The 21,827-nt window shown below is 33.2% G+C and overlaps 6 protein-coding genes across 6 annotated transcripts in view; 2 read left to right on the forward strand and 4 right to left on the reverse strand.

The window, feature by feature from the left end:
• Positions 1–76: 76 nt before the first annotated feature.
• On the reverse strand, positions 77–2,566 carry LOC108734984 (T-complex protein 1 subunit alpha). Its single transcript, XM_018466765.1, has 7 exons — positions 2,494–2,566; positions 2,108–2,349; positions 1,851–2,032; positions 1,436–1,700; positions 1,120–1,372; positions 971–1,061; positions 77–828 (listed from the first exon to the last, which is right to left on the reverse strand). The coding sequence occupies exons 1-7, from the start codon at positions 2,564–2,566 to the stop codon at positions 261–263; spliced, it is 1,674 nt and encodes a 557-aa protein (XP_018322267.1). The 3' UTR covers positions 77–260.
• Positions 2,567–2,967: 401 nt separating this feature from the next.
• On the reverse strand, positions 2,968–5,273 carry LOC108734982 (U11/U12 small nuclear ribonucleoprotein 48 kDa protein-like). Its single transcript, XM_018466762.1, has 5 exons — positions 4,892–5,273; positions 4,675–4,837; positions 4,553–4,615; positions 3,953–4,088; positions 2,968–3,892 (listed from the first exon to the last, which is right to left on the reverse strand). Exons 1-5 carry the CDS (start codon positions 5,072–5,074, stop codon positions 3,106–3,108), a joined length of 1,332 nt encoding a protein of 443 aa, XP_018322264.1. The 5' UTR covers positions 5,075–5,273; the 3' UTR covers positions 2,968–3,105.
• Positions 5,274–5,356: 83 nt separating this feature from the next.
• LOC108734983 (39S ribosomal protein L2, mitochondrial) lies at positions 5,357–6,420 on the forward strand. Its single transcript, XM_018466764.1, has one exon. The coding sequence runs from the start codon at positions 5,449–5,451 to the stop codon at positions 6,346–6,348; it is 900 nt and encodes a 299-aa protein (XP_018322266.1). The 5' UTR covers positions 5,357–5,448; the 3' UTR covers positions 6,349–6,420.
• Positions 6,421–8,404: 1,984 nt separating this feature from the next.
• Positions 8,405–9,373, reverse strand: LOC112904071 (5'-nucleotidase domain-containing protein 2; the record flags this gene model as incomplete). Its single annotated transcript, XM_025973277.1, has 5 exons — positions 8,405–8,573; positions 8,631–8,782; positions 8,854–8,994; positions 9,049–9,235; positions 9,294–9,373. Coding segments are annotated over 5 exons (729 nt in total), but the record flags the coding sequence as incomplete, so codon positions are not given.
• A 6,836-nt stretch (positions 9,374–16,209) lies between these two features.
• LOC108734955 (gamma-butyrobetaine dioxygenase-like) lies at positions 16,210–20,131 on the forward strand. Its single transcript, XM_018466731.1, has 7 exons — positions 16,210–16,841; positions 17,747–17,949; positions 18,673–18,807; positions 19,054–19,159; positions 19,406–19,608; positions 19,676–19,836; positions 19,900–20,131. Exons 1-7 carry the CDS (start codon positions 16,572–16,574, stop codon positions 20,064–20,066), a joined length of 1,245 nt encoding a protein of 414 aa, XP_018322233.1. The 5' UTR covers positions 16,210–16,571; the 3' UTR covers positions 20,067–20,131.
• A 283-nt stretch (positions 20,132–20,414) lies between these two features.
• The window catches only part of LOC108734943, a 25,326-nt gene continuing 23,913 nt past the window's right edge, over positions 20,415–21,827 (reverse strand). Inside the window, exon 7 of the mRNA XM_025973278.1 lies at positions 20,415–20,428. Within this exon, the coding sequence (XP_025829063.1) occupies positions 20,415–20,428 (14 nt within the window). The remainder of the gene's footprint in view (positions 20,429–21,827) is intronic.

Below are 21,827 nucleotides of genomic sequence, written 5' to 3' on the forward strand. Positions count from 1 at the left end.
TTAACCATAGCTTCCTGATTCATAGGGACTTGTTAAGGTTATGCCGAATAGATGTAACGAAAAAAAAAACTTAAAATATTGTTATGTTCTAAAAAATTTTATTAATATATAAACGGCTACAAGCTTAAATAATATGTCTGCTTAAACGAACTTCGAAAAATAGGATTCTTAGAAATGCAACACAACAAAAAGGTTCAATCGTATTTTTCAATTTTTTTTCTTGTAAAATACAAACAAGCTCATTCTTATTTGCTTAAGTATTAGCCTTCTAATTCTCCGGCTGCGCAGGCTTCTTGATAGCTCTTGGTCTTTCTATCTTCTGGGTCAAGTTTAATCATGTCATCAATTCTTAGTATTGTAATGGCAGCTTCTGTTGCGAACTTGAGCGATTTAATTTTAGAAATAGTCGGCTCCAAAACACCAGCTTTCCTGTTATCCTTAACGGTACCCTCCAAGAGATCAAGACCGACATATTTCAAATGTGCATGGTCAACTTTGGTCTGACTTGAATTGTGATAAGCCCTTAACTTCGCCACCAAATCGGTTGCATCTTGAGCCGCATTCACTGCCAATGTCTTTGGAATTACCAAGAGACTTTTTGCAAATTCGGCAATGGCAAGTTGTTCCCGTGAACTAAGGGTTGTAGCAAAGTTCTCTAGGTATATGGAAAGGGCTGCTTCGACGGCACCACCTCCTACTACCACACTTTTTGATTCCAGAACCCTTTTAACCACGCACAACGCATCGTGGACGGAACGCTCCATCTCATCACAAAAGAAATCATTCGGACCACGAAGGATTATGGAAGCAGCAGTACGGGCCTTTGGTCTATTGATATAAAAAAAAAATTAAATGAAGTTCAACTGTTAAATAATACATACAGTTTAAATAACTGGGTCTGCTACTATACTGAGTTCAGAAATTTGTAAAATGAAAATCAATTATGTTCAAAAGAAATTTAGTTACTTACCCTTTAATAAGAATCAATTCATCGTCGCAAATTCTTTCTTGAACGACTTCAGCAGCTTCCCCAACCATACTGACATCAAAACTTTCTTCACCTAAGGAAAACAGAAATTCAAATATTAGTATATAATTACTTTTGGTGCATTAAATTACCTTCCAAGTTGCTTAAAGAATGCAAAAATTGAGCCCCTGTGGCTTTAGCAATTCGCTTCAAGTCATTTGTCTTTACTCTTCTAACAGCCATTGCTCCACTTTCTACAAAAAGTTTCATGCAAGTATCATCCACTCCACCAGTTAAAAGGACGACGTTTACTCCTGTTGCTAAAATTTTCTTAATTCTTTCCTTAGTTATATCCAATTCTCTAGCACGAATTCCTTCCAATTTATCAGGATCTTCTACTAATACCTGAAATAACAAGAAAATAGGAATGACAAAAATAAAATAACCAAACTGAGTCTATTGACTTACCTGAATACCAAGTTTCATTTTAACTTTCTGAAGAGAAAAGTCAAGACATGCAATTTTAGCATTGACAATCTTCTTGGGCATTGCTTGACTGGCTATAGTGCAATTAAGAGCATATCCTTGAATAAGAACACTTTCTTTGGTGCTACGTCCATGAGCTTTCAAAACATTTACTGCCTTAATTGGATACAATGGATTTCCTTTGTAATCTATTACTTTAATTGCATTTGCAGCATCAACTACCATATTAGCAAAGAAATCTGAATCACTGTAAGTAAAAAATGGGTGCTTTTAAGAGACTAATACTTAACTTATAATATTACATACAGGGTTTTTTAGAACATTCTTTTTTTGATTGGCAGCTTACAAAATTGTATCCTACTGTCTTTTTCAACGATTAATAAATTGAATATCTTACCTTCCAATAATTTTCGAACTCATTGATGTTTTGGCAATATTAACAATACACTCTTTGCCAAGATCTGCTACTGGAATGGTAAGGTGGTCCTGAATGTATTTGCAAGCTTCTTTGCATGCTAGTCGATAACCGCTAATAATTGAGGTAGGATGGATTTTTTGCTTCACAAGTTCATCAGCATTCTAAGCAAACAGAAAATATACTAAGTCTGGATTTAGGTTAACAAATAAGGAAACCTTGTACCAGGAAAATCTTACCTTCAGTAACTCAGCAGCTATTATGACCACAGAGGTTGTACCATCTCCAACTTCTTCATCTTGCAATTGAGCTAGTTCTACTAAAACTCTGGCTGCAGGATGTTCAACGTCTAATAATTTTAATATAGTAGCACCATCGTTGGTGACGGTTACATCCCCAATATCATCTACCAACATTTTATCTAGACCCACAGGCCCTAATGAACTTTTTACTATATTTGCGATGGAACAAGCAGCCATTACTGAAATTTTATTAGTTTACTACAAATTGAATTTGAGTGTGTACGTGGTTTTCTTAAAAGTGAGAAGAAATACGTAAAAAAAACATTTTATAAATACACCTGCACTTAAGCGTGTTTGGTATAGGTTAGGATATGTTTACTTACCATTTTGGGTTCTCACAGGAGCCCCCGATGTTCTCGTACCCGCAACAGACAATGGACTTGCTAATGTAGACATTTTTTACTTGCAAATGTAATTTCTAATTTTTTTCCAGTAATTATAGGATAAAATTGGTTAATGCGTGACAAACCGCTAATACACCTATGATCAATTTTTTTTGGTGAAATTCATACCAAGTTCATACATCTCATAGATACATCTATAGGGATTCATAGACACACTTTATTAAGTTATGATTAAGATCGAGAACGCCATAGGCGTAGCATGTTATTTTAACTTGCAATTTGAGGTATATAATAATGATTCATTGCTAAAAATGACCGAATGCTTACAAAAAGGTATTCTATTAATAATTGGCTTTAAATTTAAAATTACTTAAATTTCAAAAAGGAATATTTACTTCATTTCAAATATTTAAGGAATATTTTAAAATTTCTGAAGTGGTAATAAATATATCATTCTGTTTTTAAAACAATTTTTATTGAGAAGTTCAGTAGAAAATTTATTCAAATACAGAACTAATTCTTATTACAAAGCACCTAACAATGTATTGTTATTAATATGATACAATTATACTTCAAACAAAAATCACTCAATTAATGGTTCCGACTGTGATACCTGTGTTTCTTTAAAGAGGAAGACGAATATTTCGATCTGGATCTGGACCTATGCCTTCGAGTTCTTTCGTATTTTTCGTCATACCGACCGTTATGGTGAGAATAAGGCTCCTTATGTCGATGTCTGTATTTTTCATAATGGTGCTCATTATAACCTTTGCCTTCATCAGAATAATTATTATATTTATCATGTTTTCTTTCGTCACTTGATATTTTACTGCAACTCCTACTTCTGTATTCATGATCTTTTTCATAACTTCCATCCCTACTCTTTAAACAGCCCCCATCAGGGACATACTCATCCCGTTTTTTTTTATAACTATTTCGATATTCGTCTCTTTCGTGGTCGTATTTACGACTTCCACGTTGCTTGGAACCCTTTGAACTCTCTGAATGGTTACTTCCTCGACTTGTTAGTGAATTATCGCAGGGATAATCGTAAAGGACATCAGAGGCGTAGGAACGATCCTGTGAGCTACCATCGACAGGATGTTCATTACTTTCACTAAGTTGTTCGTTATTTTGGTTGTCAGGATCATCTGGATCACCTTCAGGAGTTCTGCATCCCCTAATTCTGCCTTCTTGAAGCCAGTCTTTGTACATTTCCATTTGACTACCTATTACTTCTCGCAAAACTTCTTTGTAACTCTTTTTGTTTGTATGAACCGCTTTGTATTTTATACGCCGACGCCTGGCGTCCCTTTTACGTATCAAGAGCTCCTCTTCTGTGAGAGTTTTGTTTTCCACAGATTCGTTTGGTTCATTACTAAAAATTTGGGAAATGGGTTAGAAAAGGCTTATTTTCGATCATGTTTTTGTTACATACATGTTAAATTCTGGTGGAGCAATTGGGCCTTTGGTACGTGAAATGACGTATTCATATAAGGCTGTTCGCTCATCATTACTAAAAGTTGACATGAGACGGTCTGCTGTCTTGGGGTCTCGATCTCTTCCATTCCATCCTAAAATAATAATTTTTACGTCTGTAGATTACATATTTTTTAAATTTTAAGTCGATACTTTTTTTTTCTACTTTCAATTAAGTGTAAACATTAAACAGGTTTTTAAATGATAATTAGTTAAAGCTATTTAAAGCAAGTATATATTATACAAACGAATTAATACAAGTCTAATATATTAATATGAAATATCCATTATTACAATTAAATCTGTTCTCATACTTGCTGGTTTTCGAAGATAAGTATGAGTAATTAAATATCTGTTATCAAATGAAATGAAATAGTCCTTTATCTTATTGCAATTTAGTATTAACATACTTTTAAAAAAGGATATCAAAAAGGATATCATATTCAAGCCACATGTTACAAATTCAGTAAACTGTAAACTTTATGAGACTATTTATCATTTCTGAAAAAATAACAATAATGTAATCCTAAGTTAAACAAGGAATAATTAAACTACCAACCTCTTCTGAAGTTTGGAATTCTTTGACTGGCTTCATTAAATATGGCCATTTTCACCCCATTTTCTTAAAAAATAATACCAGTTAATGAAAACTAATAATAGATCAAGAAACTTAAAATTTACCAATATAAAGTGATGCTTGGGGATCATGAAGAGGTTCAGATAAGAAATTTTCATTTAAGGCATATCCTTCACGCTTTAAATAACATGTTTCAGTATGACTACTAACATTCTTTTCGGCTATTTTGTGATTTAAATCAAGAGGACAGTTAACAAGGGTTTTCTCCTAAAATAATGACAGTATGTTATTTAGAGCAAAGTATACATTACCAACTTTTACTTTTAACACTTCTTTCACATTCCATCCCAAGCAATCTAATATAGAATGAACTTTATCTTTTGAAGTAAATATGAACTGTTCTAAATTCAGCAGCTGCTTCTTACGAACTTGTATGTTAAAATCCATTATTATACAGTAATTATTAAAGAATCTAGTGTAAATTAACACTCTTAAATAATACATCAAAACTAAACAAACCGCTTGTTACATCACATCAGCAGCACAGGAATAGGATGCAATGCAATTAATGTCGTTTTACATTTTACCAAGTTTTAAAAAATAGAACAGGTTAGGAATGCATGCATAGTGGTTCATACTACCGAGTACCAGTAACTATATCAAAAGAATTTCTAAATTAATAAAATAAAGGAGAATGTTATAACAGATGTCTTTATGATGGCCTTATTTTATTATTTGTCTTTAGCGTTGCTAAACATATCTTGCTTTATTGTTTTGAGAGTCAAAGTGACTTCGTGGTATATCATCCACATCCAATTAACCTTAATGTTATTTAATGTTATTATTTTCTTAACATTTACTAAAAATCAAGTTTGAGAATGTTTTTCTCACAAATCATCCGGAAATTGGGTGCTCTTGAATCATCACTTAATAGTATCTCATTTGTAAGTAGTCGAAATGCAGGAAATTATATCGAGAAACCCCTAATTGGCCATGGAAAAAGTTTTCGGCGTATAGTACATTATCCAGAAGAATACACTGTGAAACCTCTTGAAGTAACCAACTTGGGTGGAAGAGACCCTGTTAGTGGCCGGTTAGTAGTTAAAGGAATAGGGGGAGGCATTAAACATAAATATCATTGGATAGCATGGAAAAGAGAAGGTCCAAAAGAAGGCCCCCCACAAGTAGAAAGAGTTATTAAAGTCATTAAAGACGGTTGTAGAACCACTTTTGTGGCCCTTGTAGCTGTCGATGATAAATTAAAATATATTCTGGCAACAGAAAACATGAAGGCAGGTGATATAATAAGAACATCTTGCTACATCCCTAGAATACCAGTTCGACCCTTTGAGGGCGATGCCTACCCTCTCGGAGCTCTTCCTATAGGAACTAAAATTAACTGTGTTGAAAAATATCCTGGTCTGGGGGGGTTTCTTGTTCATGCTGCTGGAACTTGTGCTACAATTATGAGAAAAGCAGCAAATAATCATGTAGTTATACAAATGCCTAGTAAAAAGGAATTTTCTTTGCCAGAAATTTGTATGTGTACTGTAGGCAGATTGAGTAATGGGGAACATTGGAATACACCTATAGGATCTGCCCAGAAAAATAGAGAATTGGGAAATAGACCTAGATCAGGATGGTGGCAACGTAAAACTGGTCGTTTTGGTAGGAAAATAAGAAGATTGCCACCAGTTTTGACCATTGGACCAAAACAACCCAGCAACTCTGAAGAAATTAAATTCACCCTTGAGAATTATAATCATACTAGGAATTAATATAACAAATTCAATTGTTTTATTTTTTTTTTGTAAGGAATAAGTTCTAATAAACTTTTACTGTTGAATGAATAAGTGTTTTTGTTTCCTTCTTAAGTCCTTTACTTAATGCTATTTAAATATTGATGTACTTACGAGCAATTAGGAGTACTATATACTTATGACTCTGGTAGATATATTGTAAGTGGGGGAATACCCTCGGTTTATTTTGGTTTACGTGGTGATTTCTAGATTCCTACCTTTCGGTTTACCCACCACGGTCCGCATGAGCGCGACATTGAGATACGCTTATTCAACACAGGGTGGCTGAATCCACTGCTACTAGTTTCTCCTAGGGGTCATACATAGATTAGAAAAATATATTCTGTCAATCTATTTTGCTGACCCCCTAAGACACTGATGCAGGCGGAATCTATCTAACCCATACTAGGCCATAGATAATAGATACACAAAGGGTACTAGGCTTAACAGGTTCGGTACCCGTGGTCATCCGTGTAGGTGCCTACACCCCTCCCCTAACATGCGTAGTATAGCTACTGCCAATACGCCTCAAGCGGGGGAGTAGGTAGAAGGATTATTCCCGTGGAAGTCCCCCCCAGCCTTCCCGTTGTAATCAGTCACCACCATTGGTCTGATGTTCAAGAGATGAATTCCTTACCTGTGAATGTCGTATGGTCGCCGCAGGGAACATATACCACATAAAAAAAAGGTCTTACTATTCTATGTTCATTAAAAGAGTGCAGGACGATTGGTCATACATAGGTTCACGTTCTTGCAGACGACAGTTTCGTTATTTGCCCTCCTACTAATTTATATAGTTCAGGGTGATATATTGGTATGTTTTATAATGTATCATGCATACCTACCAATACATAAATGCGCCATTAAAAAAGTATATTAACACGGAATACCTAATTAAGAAGAAAACAATTAGTAAGTAGTTAACACACAAACAATAATTAGAAACGGAAAAATGTGGAGAAAGGAACAGAAAATCCATAATTTATGAGATATGCTAAAATCAAAAAGACTTGACGAGGTATTGGCGTATTAATGAAAGAGAAATAAAAATTACTCATGAGTTGAGGAAACTGTATATAAATGATTTATATAAATTGAAAAAATGTTGGGATTATTTTCTAGTTAAACAATAAATTATTAATTAACAAAAAAATGTTAATTATCATTTAAAAAATTGCTAGAGTAAAACTATTGTATATAATATAATTCATGAAACAGAAAGTTATCCTTGAGGTAGGACAATTGGACTGTTTAATTAATTTTATTTAACTGAGTTTTTAAACTCTATAAAAATTCTCAGCGACAGAATAAAAAACTTTGGCAAATTAATTAAATCTTCTGGAGCTGACGGCAAAACTTATTGTTTTCGTTGGTTATTAAAAGAACATTTGATATGCAATAAAAAAACTTCTACTTAAATTCGAACTTAGAAATTCGCTAATAAAAAGCTTTATGTTTTGCCGTAATATTTTGTTATTAGTCAACAGCGTCGATGGTGTTTCCATGGAAATGGAAAGCGCGTTGACGCTTCATTGCGCTTACGCCGAACTCAATGCCTGCTGTGATATTTCCAACGGAGAGCTTTTGCTGGGATAAGCTTTCGGGAGAAGGAGCACGATGACGAAGTTTCGGGAGTGTTGGACATTCCTTTTTGTACTAGCATTTCACGTGGTCTTTTGAATAAATTAAAGTCGCAAGCAATTAGAAGCGTCATTTACAAATCACAATTAATTTATTAAAATTTAAAAATCACCATGGAATTGAGCATCAATTCTCATAGATCGAACTCTTTACAATTAAAAGTGGCCGAATTTAAAGACGATCCCGAAAAAATGTTAGTCATTAATGAGTTTTTAGATGAACTTTGTGAAAATGCCAAAGTGGAAGCTGAATCAAGAAGAAGTAATAATAATAAACACAAAAACAAATTTGTAAGTACTTAATATTATTAAAAATAATAATTAATAAGTAAACTATAAGCAGGCAAAACTTTATAATTTCTAATCAGTATGTATTTTGATGACTTAAAAATAGTTTAATAAANAGGATAAAATGTATGATTTACTGAGTAATTGAGTAAATTTGTGATATTTGACGTATAAATATCAGCAAATCTAAACAATCTACGTGAGAAATATGTGGGATTGTGGTAAGTTCGGAATACGCTGCCAAACTGTTCATTGAAAACATATTTAATGTAATTCCTAGAAAAAAAAAGGTAAATTATAATTTTATTTTTCTTTGAATTGTAAAACAGAAACCTTAAAGTGTCTCTTTCAGCCATCCATTTTGCTAAAACTTCCTGTTCTTCCGGACTTTCACAGTCCTGATGTTCTTCAATTAATGTAGTTAGTACTTGAAGCCAATTGGCATTCTTTTTAAAATCTGTGCGATTTAGAGTATTTATTTCGTGCTAAAATTTGTTATCAAATTAAATTATTTTGTATTCAAGTGTTTTTAAAATAATTTAGATAATAAACTTACAGATAATTCATTAATGATTGCACCAGTTCTCCAACCATGTTCTAAAGTAACATCAGCAAGATCACTGTAAGGGTGATCTCCAAAATACAGCACTTGATGTCCAAACCATCCTGTCATATCCTGCAACTGTTTTACAGTACCCTGAAATTATTATTAATTATAAAAAGTATCTAATAATTTTATTAAAGCCTTAACTTCATAGTAAATTACTCCCTTTTCTAACTTTGTTACACGATCCCAGCAGTGTGTCCCTGTTTTCTCATCATATACTCTCATAGGTCTTGATTTGTCAGTAAAAAATCTTGGCTTTCTTGCTTGGACGATAATTATTTCAAAATAATCCCTCCAATCATCTCCAACTAGAAGTTTCATACCCTTATCACTGAAAATATTACTTATTAAAAATAATAAAAGCTTGCAATTTTTTTTACATCTCTTACACAAAATTGAAAGGGCTGTTTGTAACTAAAAATAATTGTTTATTTGCTTTAAGAAGCCTTTTAAAAAATATTTCAAGTATATTCAAATATTACTGAAACTTAAGACCTTATGATTTATTTATATCTTTTAGGGACAGGCTTTTAAATAATCCTGTTTTCCAGGTTATTAACACAATAAAAAATCCTTGTACAAAAGGATAACTGATTGTATTTTTTCGTTTCGCAACTTTTATATTAACGACTTTCATTTGTTTCTCTATTTCTTTATCAGCTTTTATGTCAAGAAGTTTGAAATGGAATGTGGTTATATATTTAGAAGAAGTGTGTGATATTTCTTATGCATATTACTGACATTAATTTATGTAGGTACTTTTTTCTTATTTACCCTTGACACTTCTTTTAATTTTTCCAACTTTGGTGATTCTTGGCACAAGAATGGGCAGGTAATTTCAGAGTTCTCCCTGGATGCGGCGGTACTCAATTTCGTCAAATGCCGTCCATCCCGAGTTGGAGTGGGTTGATTAACTTTTACTAATTTTTGGCAAAGGAATAGGGTGGCATCCAAGTTACGTCAGTGGAATATACTTAAACTTTTTGATGTTGTTGTGCTCTAAAGTTACTTAAAGTACATCAGCAATTTCTGTTTTTGTAGGTGGTAGTAAAAAGATTGGTGTTTGGTCGAATAGAGCCAGGTCATCAGCAAGAACATTTGTTACAAGAATCTTTACAGCAATATGCAATTGTTCAACCACTGTTCGTAATGCTACAACGGCGGCAATTAATCGTACTTAATATTTTATTAATTACTTTAGAAGTGTAAGCACACATTCTTATATTTTTGAATGTAAAAAACGTGAAGAGATGGAGCGAAGAAGCAAAAAAAATTGAATAACCTACATCGGTTTATTACCATATCATTAAAATCAAAAATATGTTTAAAACAATCAAACAATATGATTAAAACAATCAAAATATTTTCTTCCTAACTAAGTAATTTTAAAATTAAGAAAGTTGAACATTAAAAAAATGTGAAACCGATCAACTAATTTACATGCATTTACTTTGAAAAAAGGGACATATCGTTGAACATACGTAACTAGGCAATGATGCTTTTAAATAGTATATTTATATGTATATATACTTGTTAATAATTGTTTATCACCAAAAATGATATAATTCAAAATTACGGGGACCAATCAAACAACTAAAAGAATTAAAGAATGCCCTACAATCATTTCGTATATTTTGTAAGTTATCTACATACCTATATCTAAAAGAAAACTAGGAAGAAAATATAAAATTAAACAAATGTGAATTTAAACTAAACGATAATAATCTAATCGAAAATTATTTTTGAACAGAAGGTACATTTATTAGTTGACCAGAAGTAGAAAAAAGTGAGAGAGAGAATCGAAGACCTTAAAATATTAAGTAATNTTGTTGTCACCTCTCGTAGTTTAGTGGTCAGAACATTGGTGCGTAAAGCCAAAGGTCCCGGGTTCGATTCCCGACGGGGGTGTGACAACAGCAACAATTTTTCCCTCATTAATTTGAGGTAGCGTGTAGTGGGTAAAAAATTCAGAAATGAATTTTCAGAATAATATTTCATATTAAACTAACTCACTTCTAAAAGATATCTAAATTATATGTATGTTTAATCATAGTATATTCAGTATATAGTTACATTAGTTCGACGGATCGTTAACCTTGTAGGTCGGTTGGTCGTGGTTGTTGTTGTCACCTCTCGTAGTTTAGTGGTCAGAACATTGGTGCGTAAAGCCAAAGGTCCCGGGTTCGATTCCCGACGGGGGTGTGACAACAGCAACAATTTTTCCCTCATTAATTTGAGGTAGCGTGTAGTGGGTAAAAAATTCAGAAATGAATTTTCAGAATAATATTTCATATTAAACTAACTCACTTCTAAAAGATATCTAAATTATATGTATGTTTAATCATAGTATATTCAGTATATAGTTACATTAGTTCGACGGATCGTTAACCTTGTAGGTCGGTTGGTCGTGGTTGTTGTTGTCACCTCTCGTAGTTTAGTGGTCAGAACATTGGTGCGTAAAGCCAAAGGTCCCGGGTTCGATTCCCGACGGGGGTGTGACAACAGCAACAATTTTTCCCTCATTAATTTGAGGTAGCGTGTAGTGGGTAAAAAATTCAGAAATGAATTTTCAGAATAATATTTCATATTAAACTAACTCACTTCTAAAAGATATCTAAATTATATGTATGTTTAATCATAGTATATTCAGTATATAGTTACATTAGTTCGACGGATCGTTAACCTTGTAGGTCGGTTGGTCGTGGTTGTTGTTGTCACCTCTCGTAGTTTAGTGGTCAGAACATTGGTGCGTAAAGCCAAAGGTCCCGGGTTCGATTCCCGACGGGGGTGTGACAACAGCAACAATTTTTCCCTCATTAATTTGAGGTAGCGTGTAGTGGGTAAAAAATTCAGAAATGAATTTTCAGAATAATATTTCATATTAAACTAACTCACTTCTAAAAGATATCTAAATTATATGTATGTTTAATCATAGTATATTCAGTATATAGTTACATTAGTTCGACGGATCGTTAACCTTGTAGGTCGGTTGGTCGTGGTTGTTGTTGTCACCTCTCGTAGTTTAGTGGTCAGAACATTGGTGCGTAAAGCCAAAGGTCCCGGGTTCGATTCCCGACGGGGGTGTGACAACAGCAACAATTTTTCCCTCATTAATTTGAGGTAGCGTGTAGTGGGTAAAAAATTCAGAAATGAATTTTCAGAATAATATTTCATATTAAACTAACTCACTTCTAAAAGATATCTAAATTATATGTATGTTTAATCATAGTATATTCAGTATATAGTTACATTAGTTCGACGGATCGTTAACCTTGTAGGTCGGTTGGTCGTGGTTGTTGTTGTCACCTCTCGTAGTTTAGTGGTCAGAACATTGGTGCGTAAAGCCAAAGGTCCCGGGTTCGATTCCCGACGGGGGTGTGACAACAGCAACAATTTTTCCCTCATTAATTTGAGGTAGCGTGTAGTGGGTAAAAAATTCAGAAATGAATTTTCAGAATAATATTTCATATTAAACTAACTCACTTCTAAAAGATATCTAAATTATATGTATGTTTAATCATAGTATATTCAGTATATAGTTACATTAGTTCGACGGATCGTTAACCTTGTAGGTCGGTTGGTCGTGGTTGTTGTTGTCACCTCTCGTAGTTTAGTGGTCAGAACATTGGTGCGTAAAGCCAAAGGTCCCGGGTTCGATTCCCGACGGGGGTGTGACAACAGCAACAATTTTTCCCTCATTAATTTGAGGTAGCGTGTAGTGGGTAAAAAATTCAGAAATGAATTTTCAGAATAATATTTCATATTAAACTAACTCACTTCTAAAAGATATCTAAATTATATGTATGTTTAATCATAGTATATTCAGTATATAGTTACATTAGTTCGACGGATCGTTAACCTTGTAGGTCGGTTGGTCGTGGTTGTTGTTGTCACCTCTCGTAGTTTAGTGGTCAGAACATTGGTGCGTAAAGCCAAAGGTCCCGGGTTCGATTCCCGACGGGGGTGTGACAACAGCAACAATTTTTCCCTCATTAATTTGAGGTAGCGTGTAGTGGGTAAAAAATTCAGAAATGAATTTTCAGAATAATATTTCATATTAAACTAACTCACTTCTAAAAGATATCTAAATTATATGTATGTTTAATCATAGTATATTCAGTATATAGTTACATTAGTTCGACGGATCGTTAACCTTGTAGGTCGGTTGGTCGTGGTTGTTGTTGTCACCTCTCGTAGTTTAGTGGTCAGAACATTGGTGCGTAAAGCCAAAGGTCCCGGGTTCGATTCCCGACGGGGGTGTGACAACAGCAACAATTTTTCCCTCATTAATTTGAGGTAGCGTGTAGTGGGTAAAAAATTCAGAAATGAATTTTCAGAATAATATTTCATATTAAACTAACTCACTTCTAAAAGATATCTAAATTATATGTATGTTTAATCATAGTATATTCAGTATATAGTTACATTAGTTCGACGGATCGTTAACCTTGTAGGTCGGTTGGTCGTGGTTGTTGTTGTCACCTCTCGTAGTTTAGTGGTCAGAACATTGGTGCGTAAAGCCAAAGGTCCCGGGTTCGATTCCCGACGGGGGTGTGACAACAGCAACAATTTTTCCCTCATTAATTTGAGGTAGCGTGTAGTGGGTAAAAAATTCAGAAATGAATTTTCAGAATAATATTTCATATTAAACTAACTCACTTCTAAAAGATATCTAAATTATATGTATGTTTAATCATAGTATATTCAGTATATAGTTACATTAGTTCGACGGATCGTTAACCTTGTAGGTCGGTTGGTCGTGGTTGTTGTTGTCACCTCTCGTAGTTTAGTGGTCAGAACATTGGTGCGTAAAGCCAATTGTCCCGGGTTCGATTCCCGGCGGGGGTGTGACAACAGCAACAATTTTTCCCTCATTCATTTGAGGTAGTTTGTAACGATTTCACATTAATATTGCATATTAATTCATTATTAAGTAACTAACAATGCCATAGGATTTCATATATTTAACAAAAATTGGTGTTGATAAAGACAGTTAGGCTTTCACGGCCGGTATTATCTGAATAATGTTCGAAATTTGGGTTTGATAGTCGTGGTCTAGGTTTGTTTCGACGGTGTTTTCAAGCCTGAATACGAAACATTATTCACAAATTGCTGTATCTAATATCTATAGTAATAAGTAGGAACACATAATAATTATTATTTATTGTTTATGACTGTACATTTAATTAATTACAAAAACTAATGTACTCTTCCTTTCAAATCTTGTTGTATGAGCCAAATTTAATTGTTTTTAGAGCTGTCTCTTTATTTCACAAATATAATATAATTTACGAAGGAGACTGTTTATCGGATGTAAATATCTATTTATTACATGAGTATGAAGTGTTAAAAGAGCGCATATTATCTATTTCTCCAGTAGAAATAACGACAATCAAAATTAAAAAGAAACTTTTGATAAAGTATATTCGAAATGTAGATTTGTTTCTAAATGGAAATGTATAATTTATAAATGTAAGTCCAATATGAATTAAATAAATGGTTTTTATATATTTTTGTTCGTTTTAATAATTACAACGAGACAAAGATAACGGAGAGATAAAGAGTCAAAATGCCGTTGCATTTGCAAATTAATAACAAAATAACAACGAATAAAAAAACAATTCCCATAAAATTAATTCCGGCTTCACTTTTATCTGCTGCTTTTTTTATTGAATGAAATGTGTGTAACGTGTAATTTATGTAAATGCAGGGTTCTTTGATTTGTCCTCACACGCGTTTTTATCGGTCTTTAAATCAATATAAATATAATATAAACAGCATATTCTAGCCAAATACGAGGTGTATACTGAAATTTTACTGCAATTAACAGTAATAAATTGTGTGCGCAGTTATAGTAGGTTTAAACAAAAGTTTTTAACGTCTTTTTCATGTTAAAATGAAATCATAAGGGAATGGAATGATCCAACAAAATCAGGAAACAAGAAGCAAGGAAACTTGGATTGGGGAAGACGAACTCTAAATTCCCGAATGCTGAAGTATGATCGTCACACACTAGGGCAAAAGAAAACATTTGGTTGTTTCATTTGCACTAACTACTCATGCTTTCTTCCGACTCCTTTTAGGAATTGTGAAGGATGGGTGGTGGTTGGGTTAAGAAACATGAAACGGCCGAAATGAAAACAGAATGGAAGTGAAACATTACGTGTAAAATAATGCCGTCACTGCTCCAGCATTTGCCAAATTCAAGAAAACCAGGAAATAAGTAAACAAGAAGCAAGGAAATTTGAATCGGGACAGACGAACTCTGAATCGGATCGGTGTATGCCCTCCCAAATGCCTAGCTATAATCACTACAGACCAGAGCAAGAAAAATCATTTGGATGTTTCATTCCTACCAGCTACAAATGCTCCTTTCAGCCTCCTTTTAGGGATCGTGGGAATAACTGATGATGGTTGGGATGATAAAGTTGAGGCGACCGAAATGAAGATAGAAGAGAAGTGATAAATTGCGTGTAGACTAATGCCGTTACTGCCCCAGCATTTACTATAATGATCCAAGAAAACCAGGATGACTAAATACTGATGATCTCTTCTATCTCCTTTTAGGAATCGTGCGAATGGATGTGTGGTGGTTTGGGTAAGAAAGACGAGAGGACCAAAATGAAAATAGTAGGGAAGTGAGACATTACGTGTAGAATAATGCCGTTACTGCCCCAGCATTTACTAAAATGATCCAAGAAAACCAGGAAGCAAGGAAACTTGGATTGGGGCAGACGAACTTTGAATTGGACCGGTGCATGTTTCCCGAATGCCGAGATATAATCACCATATACCAGGGCAAAAAAGACGTTTGGATGTTACATTCCTACTAAAAACTGAAGATCTTTTCTATCTCCTTTTAGGAGTCGTGCGAATGGATGTGTGGTGGTTGAGGTTAGAAAGATGAGATGACCGAAATGAAAATAGAAGGGAAGTGAGATATTATCTGTAGAATAATTTGCCTAAATGATCCAAGGGAATGAGAAATAGGAAATCATGGATCAGGGTAGACGAACCCATAATTGAACCGGTGTTCTCTCGAATGCTAAGCAGAATGGTCTGAAATTCTGGGTCATGCCGCTTGGTACAGACCATGATCACAACTTTATTTGTACGTACGTTATAAACGGATAAAATAACAGATTAAAAGATGAAATATACTTGGTTGGGGAAGCTAATAAGCATGCGCAGTAGTGGAACCTTGTAGTTCTTCAGATCATTTAAAAAGTGTTATTATTTGTTATATCCATTATTGTTTTTCTTTTAAGAGTATGTTCCAGTGTTTCGCTTAATGTGATAATAAAACTGCTAAAGTGAAACCATTTTTTCTATTACAATTACTTGTTGTATAGCCCCTGTAACAAAATTTGTTGTAAAACATCCCAAAAAGGTTATCTACTGGTAGATAATTAAACTGAAACGAAAACTGCGTTTTCACTGTGTATTCAAATGAAACTAGTTTCAATAAAATAAAATAAATGACATTTTAATACACTTTGAGTGTAGATTATAATGTTTGCGATAGGTGGATATACTAAAACTAACTAACTAACAGTACTATCGTTTGTGTTATATGTGTTGACAATTATTTATATATAAATCAATAAGAAATCCGTTAAGTGAGCGCGTTCAAAAGAATATTGACCACAACATTGTTATTAAATAATATGAATATCGCTAACAGTCTCAAAAACATTTTTGCGTCTACAAATTTCAATAAATTAAAATTCGATCCGAGAAGGACTTTAATAAAACAGGCAAAGGTTGCGCTCAATGAGGGAAATTTAATTGTGGAATTCCATGACGAAACTGAAGCTTATCCGTCGGTTTGGCTGAGGGATAATTGTACCTGTCCAGAATGTTTCCATAACGATTCCCACTCAAGGGCTATTAACTGGGATAAGTTTGATGTTGGAGTGTCTCCCATTTCCGTTGATGTAAGTAGGTAGAACACGTTTCTAATGCTATTTAATTAAGCCAAATTGGTTAATTTAATTAAAATTATTCTCGAAGCATACCCGTTTTACATCTATATAATACCTACATAATTACAAATATTGTTAACAATAAGAGCCAAGACTGTCTTATTTCATTTGATTCAGCTTTCGCAGAGTTTTGGAGCAAATAATGAATGAGATCAGAAAAAAATTAAACGCCAGTTCTGTTAATTAAATTCGCTAGCTCTTTGGCATTTATATTTCCATTTGTTTGTTAACTTGTTAACTTAATTACGTACAATAATTAAAAAGTACCAGAAATTATGTTAACCAAATGTATAAAGAATGAATATTTTCTTTCGTATTTTAAATCGACTTCGAAATTTAGTTTTAGAAATTCTTTTATCTAATACAAAAATTGAAAAGAAAATTTATATATAATAAATTCAGGCAATAATTTCTGATGTTGAATAAGATCCTAATATAATTCAGCACCAAATCCTTCAGTCCTTTATTTCTACAAATTTCTAGTTTGATTTTCTTCGTTCGTTTTTATAGCCCTTTTCGAGGACCAAAGATCCTAAAATGATTACCTTTGAAAGAAGGGTACAAAAACGTTGTAAAAATATCCCACTTGTTAAGATTGTCGTTAGAATAGAACGAAGAAGGTCGTAGGTAAACAACGTAGTACGTATCGTCCTTAGACTTTAGCAAGTATTATTTTTGTATGGCGTTTGGGACTGATTTAGAAATCGGTATTAAAAAATAAAGAATCAGTAGGATATTAAGAAACGAAAAGGAAATAAAAAAATGTCTTAGCCACAAAAGCCTTTCCCTTAATTGAAACTTTGCATGTCTGATAACAAAATATTCTCTTTCACTTGGCTATTAAGTATTCTGTTTAGGTGAATAAAGATAAACTGGAAATCAAATGGAGTGATAATCATAGGTCGATTTTCACAGAAGACTGGCTACGTAATCGGAGCTTCGAGGGGAGTAAGCAGGCCAAGTACTTAGAGGAAAATTACAGACCGAAGAAAATTCTCTGGGATGGAACTGAATTCACAAAAATTTTAAAAACATACAGCTATCGCGAAGTAATGACAAAGTGAGTGGAAAATAGATCACATTTCACACAAAATGTAATAACAATACAATGGAAGGGAAGAAAAAGTAGGGAAAGAGCGAATATAAAGGTAGGAGACGAAAGATTAGAAGAAGTGGCTGATTTTTGGTATCTATAGGAAGTCAGATAAGTAAGGACGGAAGAAGTAATAGGGATATAAAGTAGACGATACCGCAGGGTCGAGTCGCCTTCAATAAAAAGAACTCACTTCTATGCTCGCGAACGGTTAATTTAGAAATTCGAAAAAGGTTGTTAAAGGTGTATGTTTGGAGCGCGGCGCTGTACGGGTGCGAAACGTGGAGAGTGGGCGCGACGGAAAAGAAAAGGTTAGAAGCGTTCGAAATGTGGTATTACTGGCGAATGATGAGGATACCGTGGATAGAGAAGGTTAGAAATGAAGAGGTATTAGAAAGAACAGGAGAACAGAGGACTTTATAGATGTTAATAAAAATAAGCGAGATAGGTTGACAGGACACCTTTTCAGGCATGGAGGTCTAGTCAGAGACAAATTAGTAGAAACAGGAGTTAGGAGGGGTAGAGGTAGACCTAGATTAGCTTAGTGTTCTAGTTTTAGGGAAATACGTAGGTTAGCTCAGGATAGGAAAGAGTGGAGGTGCGTGTCCAATCATCAGTCTTAGGACTGACGACCTTATGATGATGAGTTTGACTTTTTACAGACCACTTTTAATTTTTTTTAATTTGTAGGGATGAAATACTGTATTGTTTTCTCAAAGATCTAGCTATTTATGGTGTGGTACTTTTAAAGGATGCCCCGATGGATCCATCTGCTAATTCAAAGTTATCCCAAAAAATTGCCTTTGTAAGAGAAACACATTACGGGTAAGTACCTATTTAATAAAAATTATACTTTAAGAATTATTTCTTTGATTATATGCCGATAAGAATAATAAACAGCTGTTTAATAGATGTATAAATAATGTATTTTGTGTAATCTTAATAAACTATTGATTAGAAAATGTTTATATCCTGTTTCTGTTATAGCAGGTATTCAGTAGAATTTCAGTGTACAGTTCTCAGGTTAGGGTAGGTTGAATTAAATAATATAATGATAATTTTCTTCTACAGAAAGGAGTACGTTATAACATCCAAACCAGGGACCAATAATTACGCGTATTTGTCAAGTTTATTACAACAACACACTGATTTACCCTATTACGAATACAACCCTGGTGTGAGTATTAATGCCACTTTAAATTTTAAATATTTTTCTTTCTACTTTAAATGTCTAATTAACTTGACCCACACTTGATAAAGATTCATGTTATTTGTAATAAAAGTAACCAAACTGTTATTGTTTTTGTTTTTATTTAAACATTTCTTTTTTTCTAATAAAAAGAGCAAAGATATACTAAAAGTGACGGTTTGGTTGTTGAAAATGTAAGACATTTCCTAGTATAATATGAAAAGTTACTTTCAGGTCGTGTTTTTACATTACGTTGTTCAAACAGAATCTGAAGGTGGTCAAAATTTATTGACCGATGGCTTTTTTGTCGCAGAAAAAATGAGGAGAGAAATGAAAGAACATTTTGAGTTGTTGTCAACTGTACACGTCAACTGGTCGGACTATGGGACAGAGGATTTTGTCAAGTTCTGTAATATTTTTAGAACTCCCGTTATAAGGTAAACACTTAACGTACTTTTCTTCTGTGTCTTATATTTTGCAAATAATATACTTTTTTGATAATAGTTTAGATTCGTTTTCGGAAATAGCATCCGTGAGGTATTCCATTCCTCAAAGGGACTCTTTCTTTAGTGTCCCATTGGAAAAAGTCACCTCTTGGTATCATGCCCTTAAAGAGTTCACAAAACTTTTAGATAAACATTGTGCGAAATTTAAAGTGGAATCAGGTAAAATCATTTAGGACTTATTCGTTTGAATTTTACATTTGTTGTCTTTGTTAATTGTTTTAGGGAATATTCTGGTGTTTGATAATACAAGATTGACCCATGGAAGAGTGCAATACAACGATACAAAAGGTAATCAAAGGTATTTGGTTGGCAATTACATGGACTGGGACGAAATTTACTCAAAAATGAGAATTTTAAAGAATGAAATGCAGGAAAAACAACAGACATAACCATCTACTGGTTTCAATTTGGGTCAAAAGTTCAAATATTCCATTATTTTATTTCCAGTTTTAATAAAGCACTTTGTATTATCTTTCTTTCTTTTTATATAATTTACCATTATTCCTTCTTTCAAAAAGGAACTGCTTCGACCTTTAAGTCACCTTACAGAGAACTTTCACTGTAGGTACCTTTATAAAATGGTATCGTACCTTTAACTACTAAATACATAATAAACCTATTATTGTAATGCATGTATGTTCATGTGTAGCTCAAAAGAGTAAGTAAGTAATAGAGTTATACTATGAATTATATTGACTAATTAAGCCACTAAAACCCAAAATTCCATATCAAAACGTTTAAGTAACCCAANCTGCAAAGGAATCCATTCAAATAACGATTGCCCAGTTTAAATTGCCGCGTTATCACGAAACAGGAAATGGTCTAACTTTACTGAACACTGCGCAGGATCCTTTTACTTACGGCACCGGCGACTACAATAAATCTTATGTGCTCATACCGTGCTTGTGACAATAAAATGGTGGCCTTTTAATAGTTTTTGGTCATATTTTTAATTCTCATTAATGATATATTTAATTAAACACTTTATATTACGAAAATACTAAGTCGCGTGTGTTGTGAGCCGTTTTTACCTTATTGAAATGGAAAAATCGTGTGAGAAGAGCTTTTCAAATAGATGCGTCTCCTCATAGCATTACGAAAAGGTACGTTAAAAACAAGTCTATGAAGCTTAATTTAAGGTAGAATATTTGGTATATTTGATAAATTCCTATTTATTTCAATTATAAGGATATTAAAATCAAATAAAATAAGATACCAGTTTCTTCAGGTTATGCAACCCCAAAGGAGCTAGTGTTGAACAGGTTGCATATGTGCAGTTTTATTAGGAGATTGTATTTTAAATTTAAATGGTAATTAATCGATTTTTGGTTTATATTTTAAAAGTGAAAAATAAATTAAACGTTTGATAAAGTTTATTTAACAAATAACAAGTACTTATTACAAAAATAATATATGAATAAGAAACAAAAATATCTTATATTTTACAGAATCTTATATTCGTTTTATTGTTCAAAACTTAAAAACTTGTATACATTTAAAAAACAAAGAGTTGGTACATTATTAATAACTGTTATTTTACGATTAAAAGGAACAAATAATTTTAATGTCCCATTTATAAATATATTTAAATTCTTTTGAATATTAAAACCTAATAATACTAAACAAGTTGTGTTATCATAACATAAATTATTATCATCATCACAATTGTCACTTAAAATAATACCTTTAACTACAGTTATTTCATATTCCTTCCAAAAACATTGCACCTTAACAACAGTTGAGGGTTCTTCTAAAGGAAAATTATCACTACCTTTAATTATTTTTAAAAATTGTTCATGTTGCCAAATTGCAAAGTTATACTTTTGTTTATAAAGTGCATCTTGAAGTTTCTCAGCCCAGCCATTCTTTTTTACTTTCTTCCTTTTCTTTGGTTTAAAATAAGGTGAACTTACATTGGAAGATGATTTTAATGATTCATTATTTAGACTTTGATTATCATTTTCACTTTTTGATGAAATTGAAGAAATAGCATACACTGATTTCTTACTTTCACTCAGTTGACTTGACTCTATACATTCAGGCTCAGATAATAAGTTCTTAACTACAGACTCTCCGATATTGAGAACAGAACTTTGAGAATTGGTTGGGGATGAGCATTCTGTTATAATTGCAGATGCTTGGGTTTGAAC

This window comes from Agrilus planipennis, unplaced genomic scaffold (genome assembly GCF_000699045.2).
Source record: "Agrilus planipennis isolate EAB-ADULT unplaced genomic scaffold, Apla_2.0 scaffold92, whole genome shotgun sequence".
NCBI lineage: Eukaryota > Metazoa > Arthropoda > Insecta > Coleoptera > Buprestidae > Agrilus > Agrilus planipennis.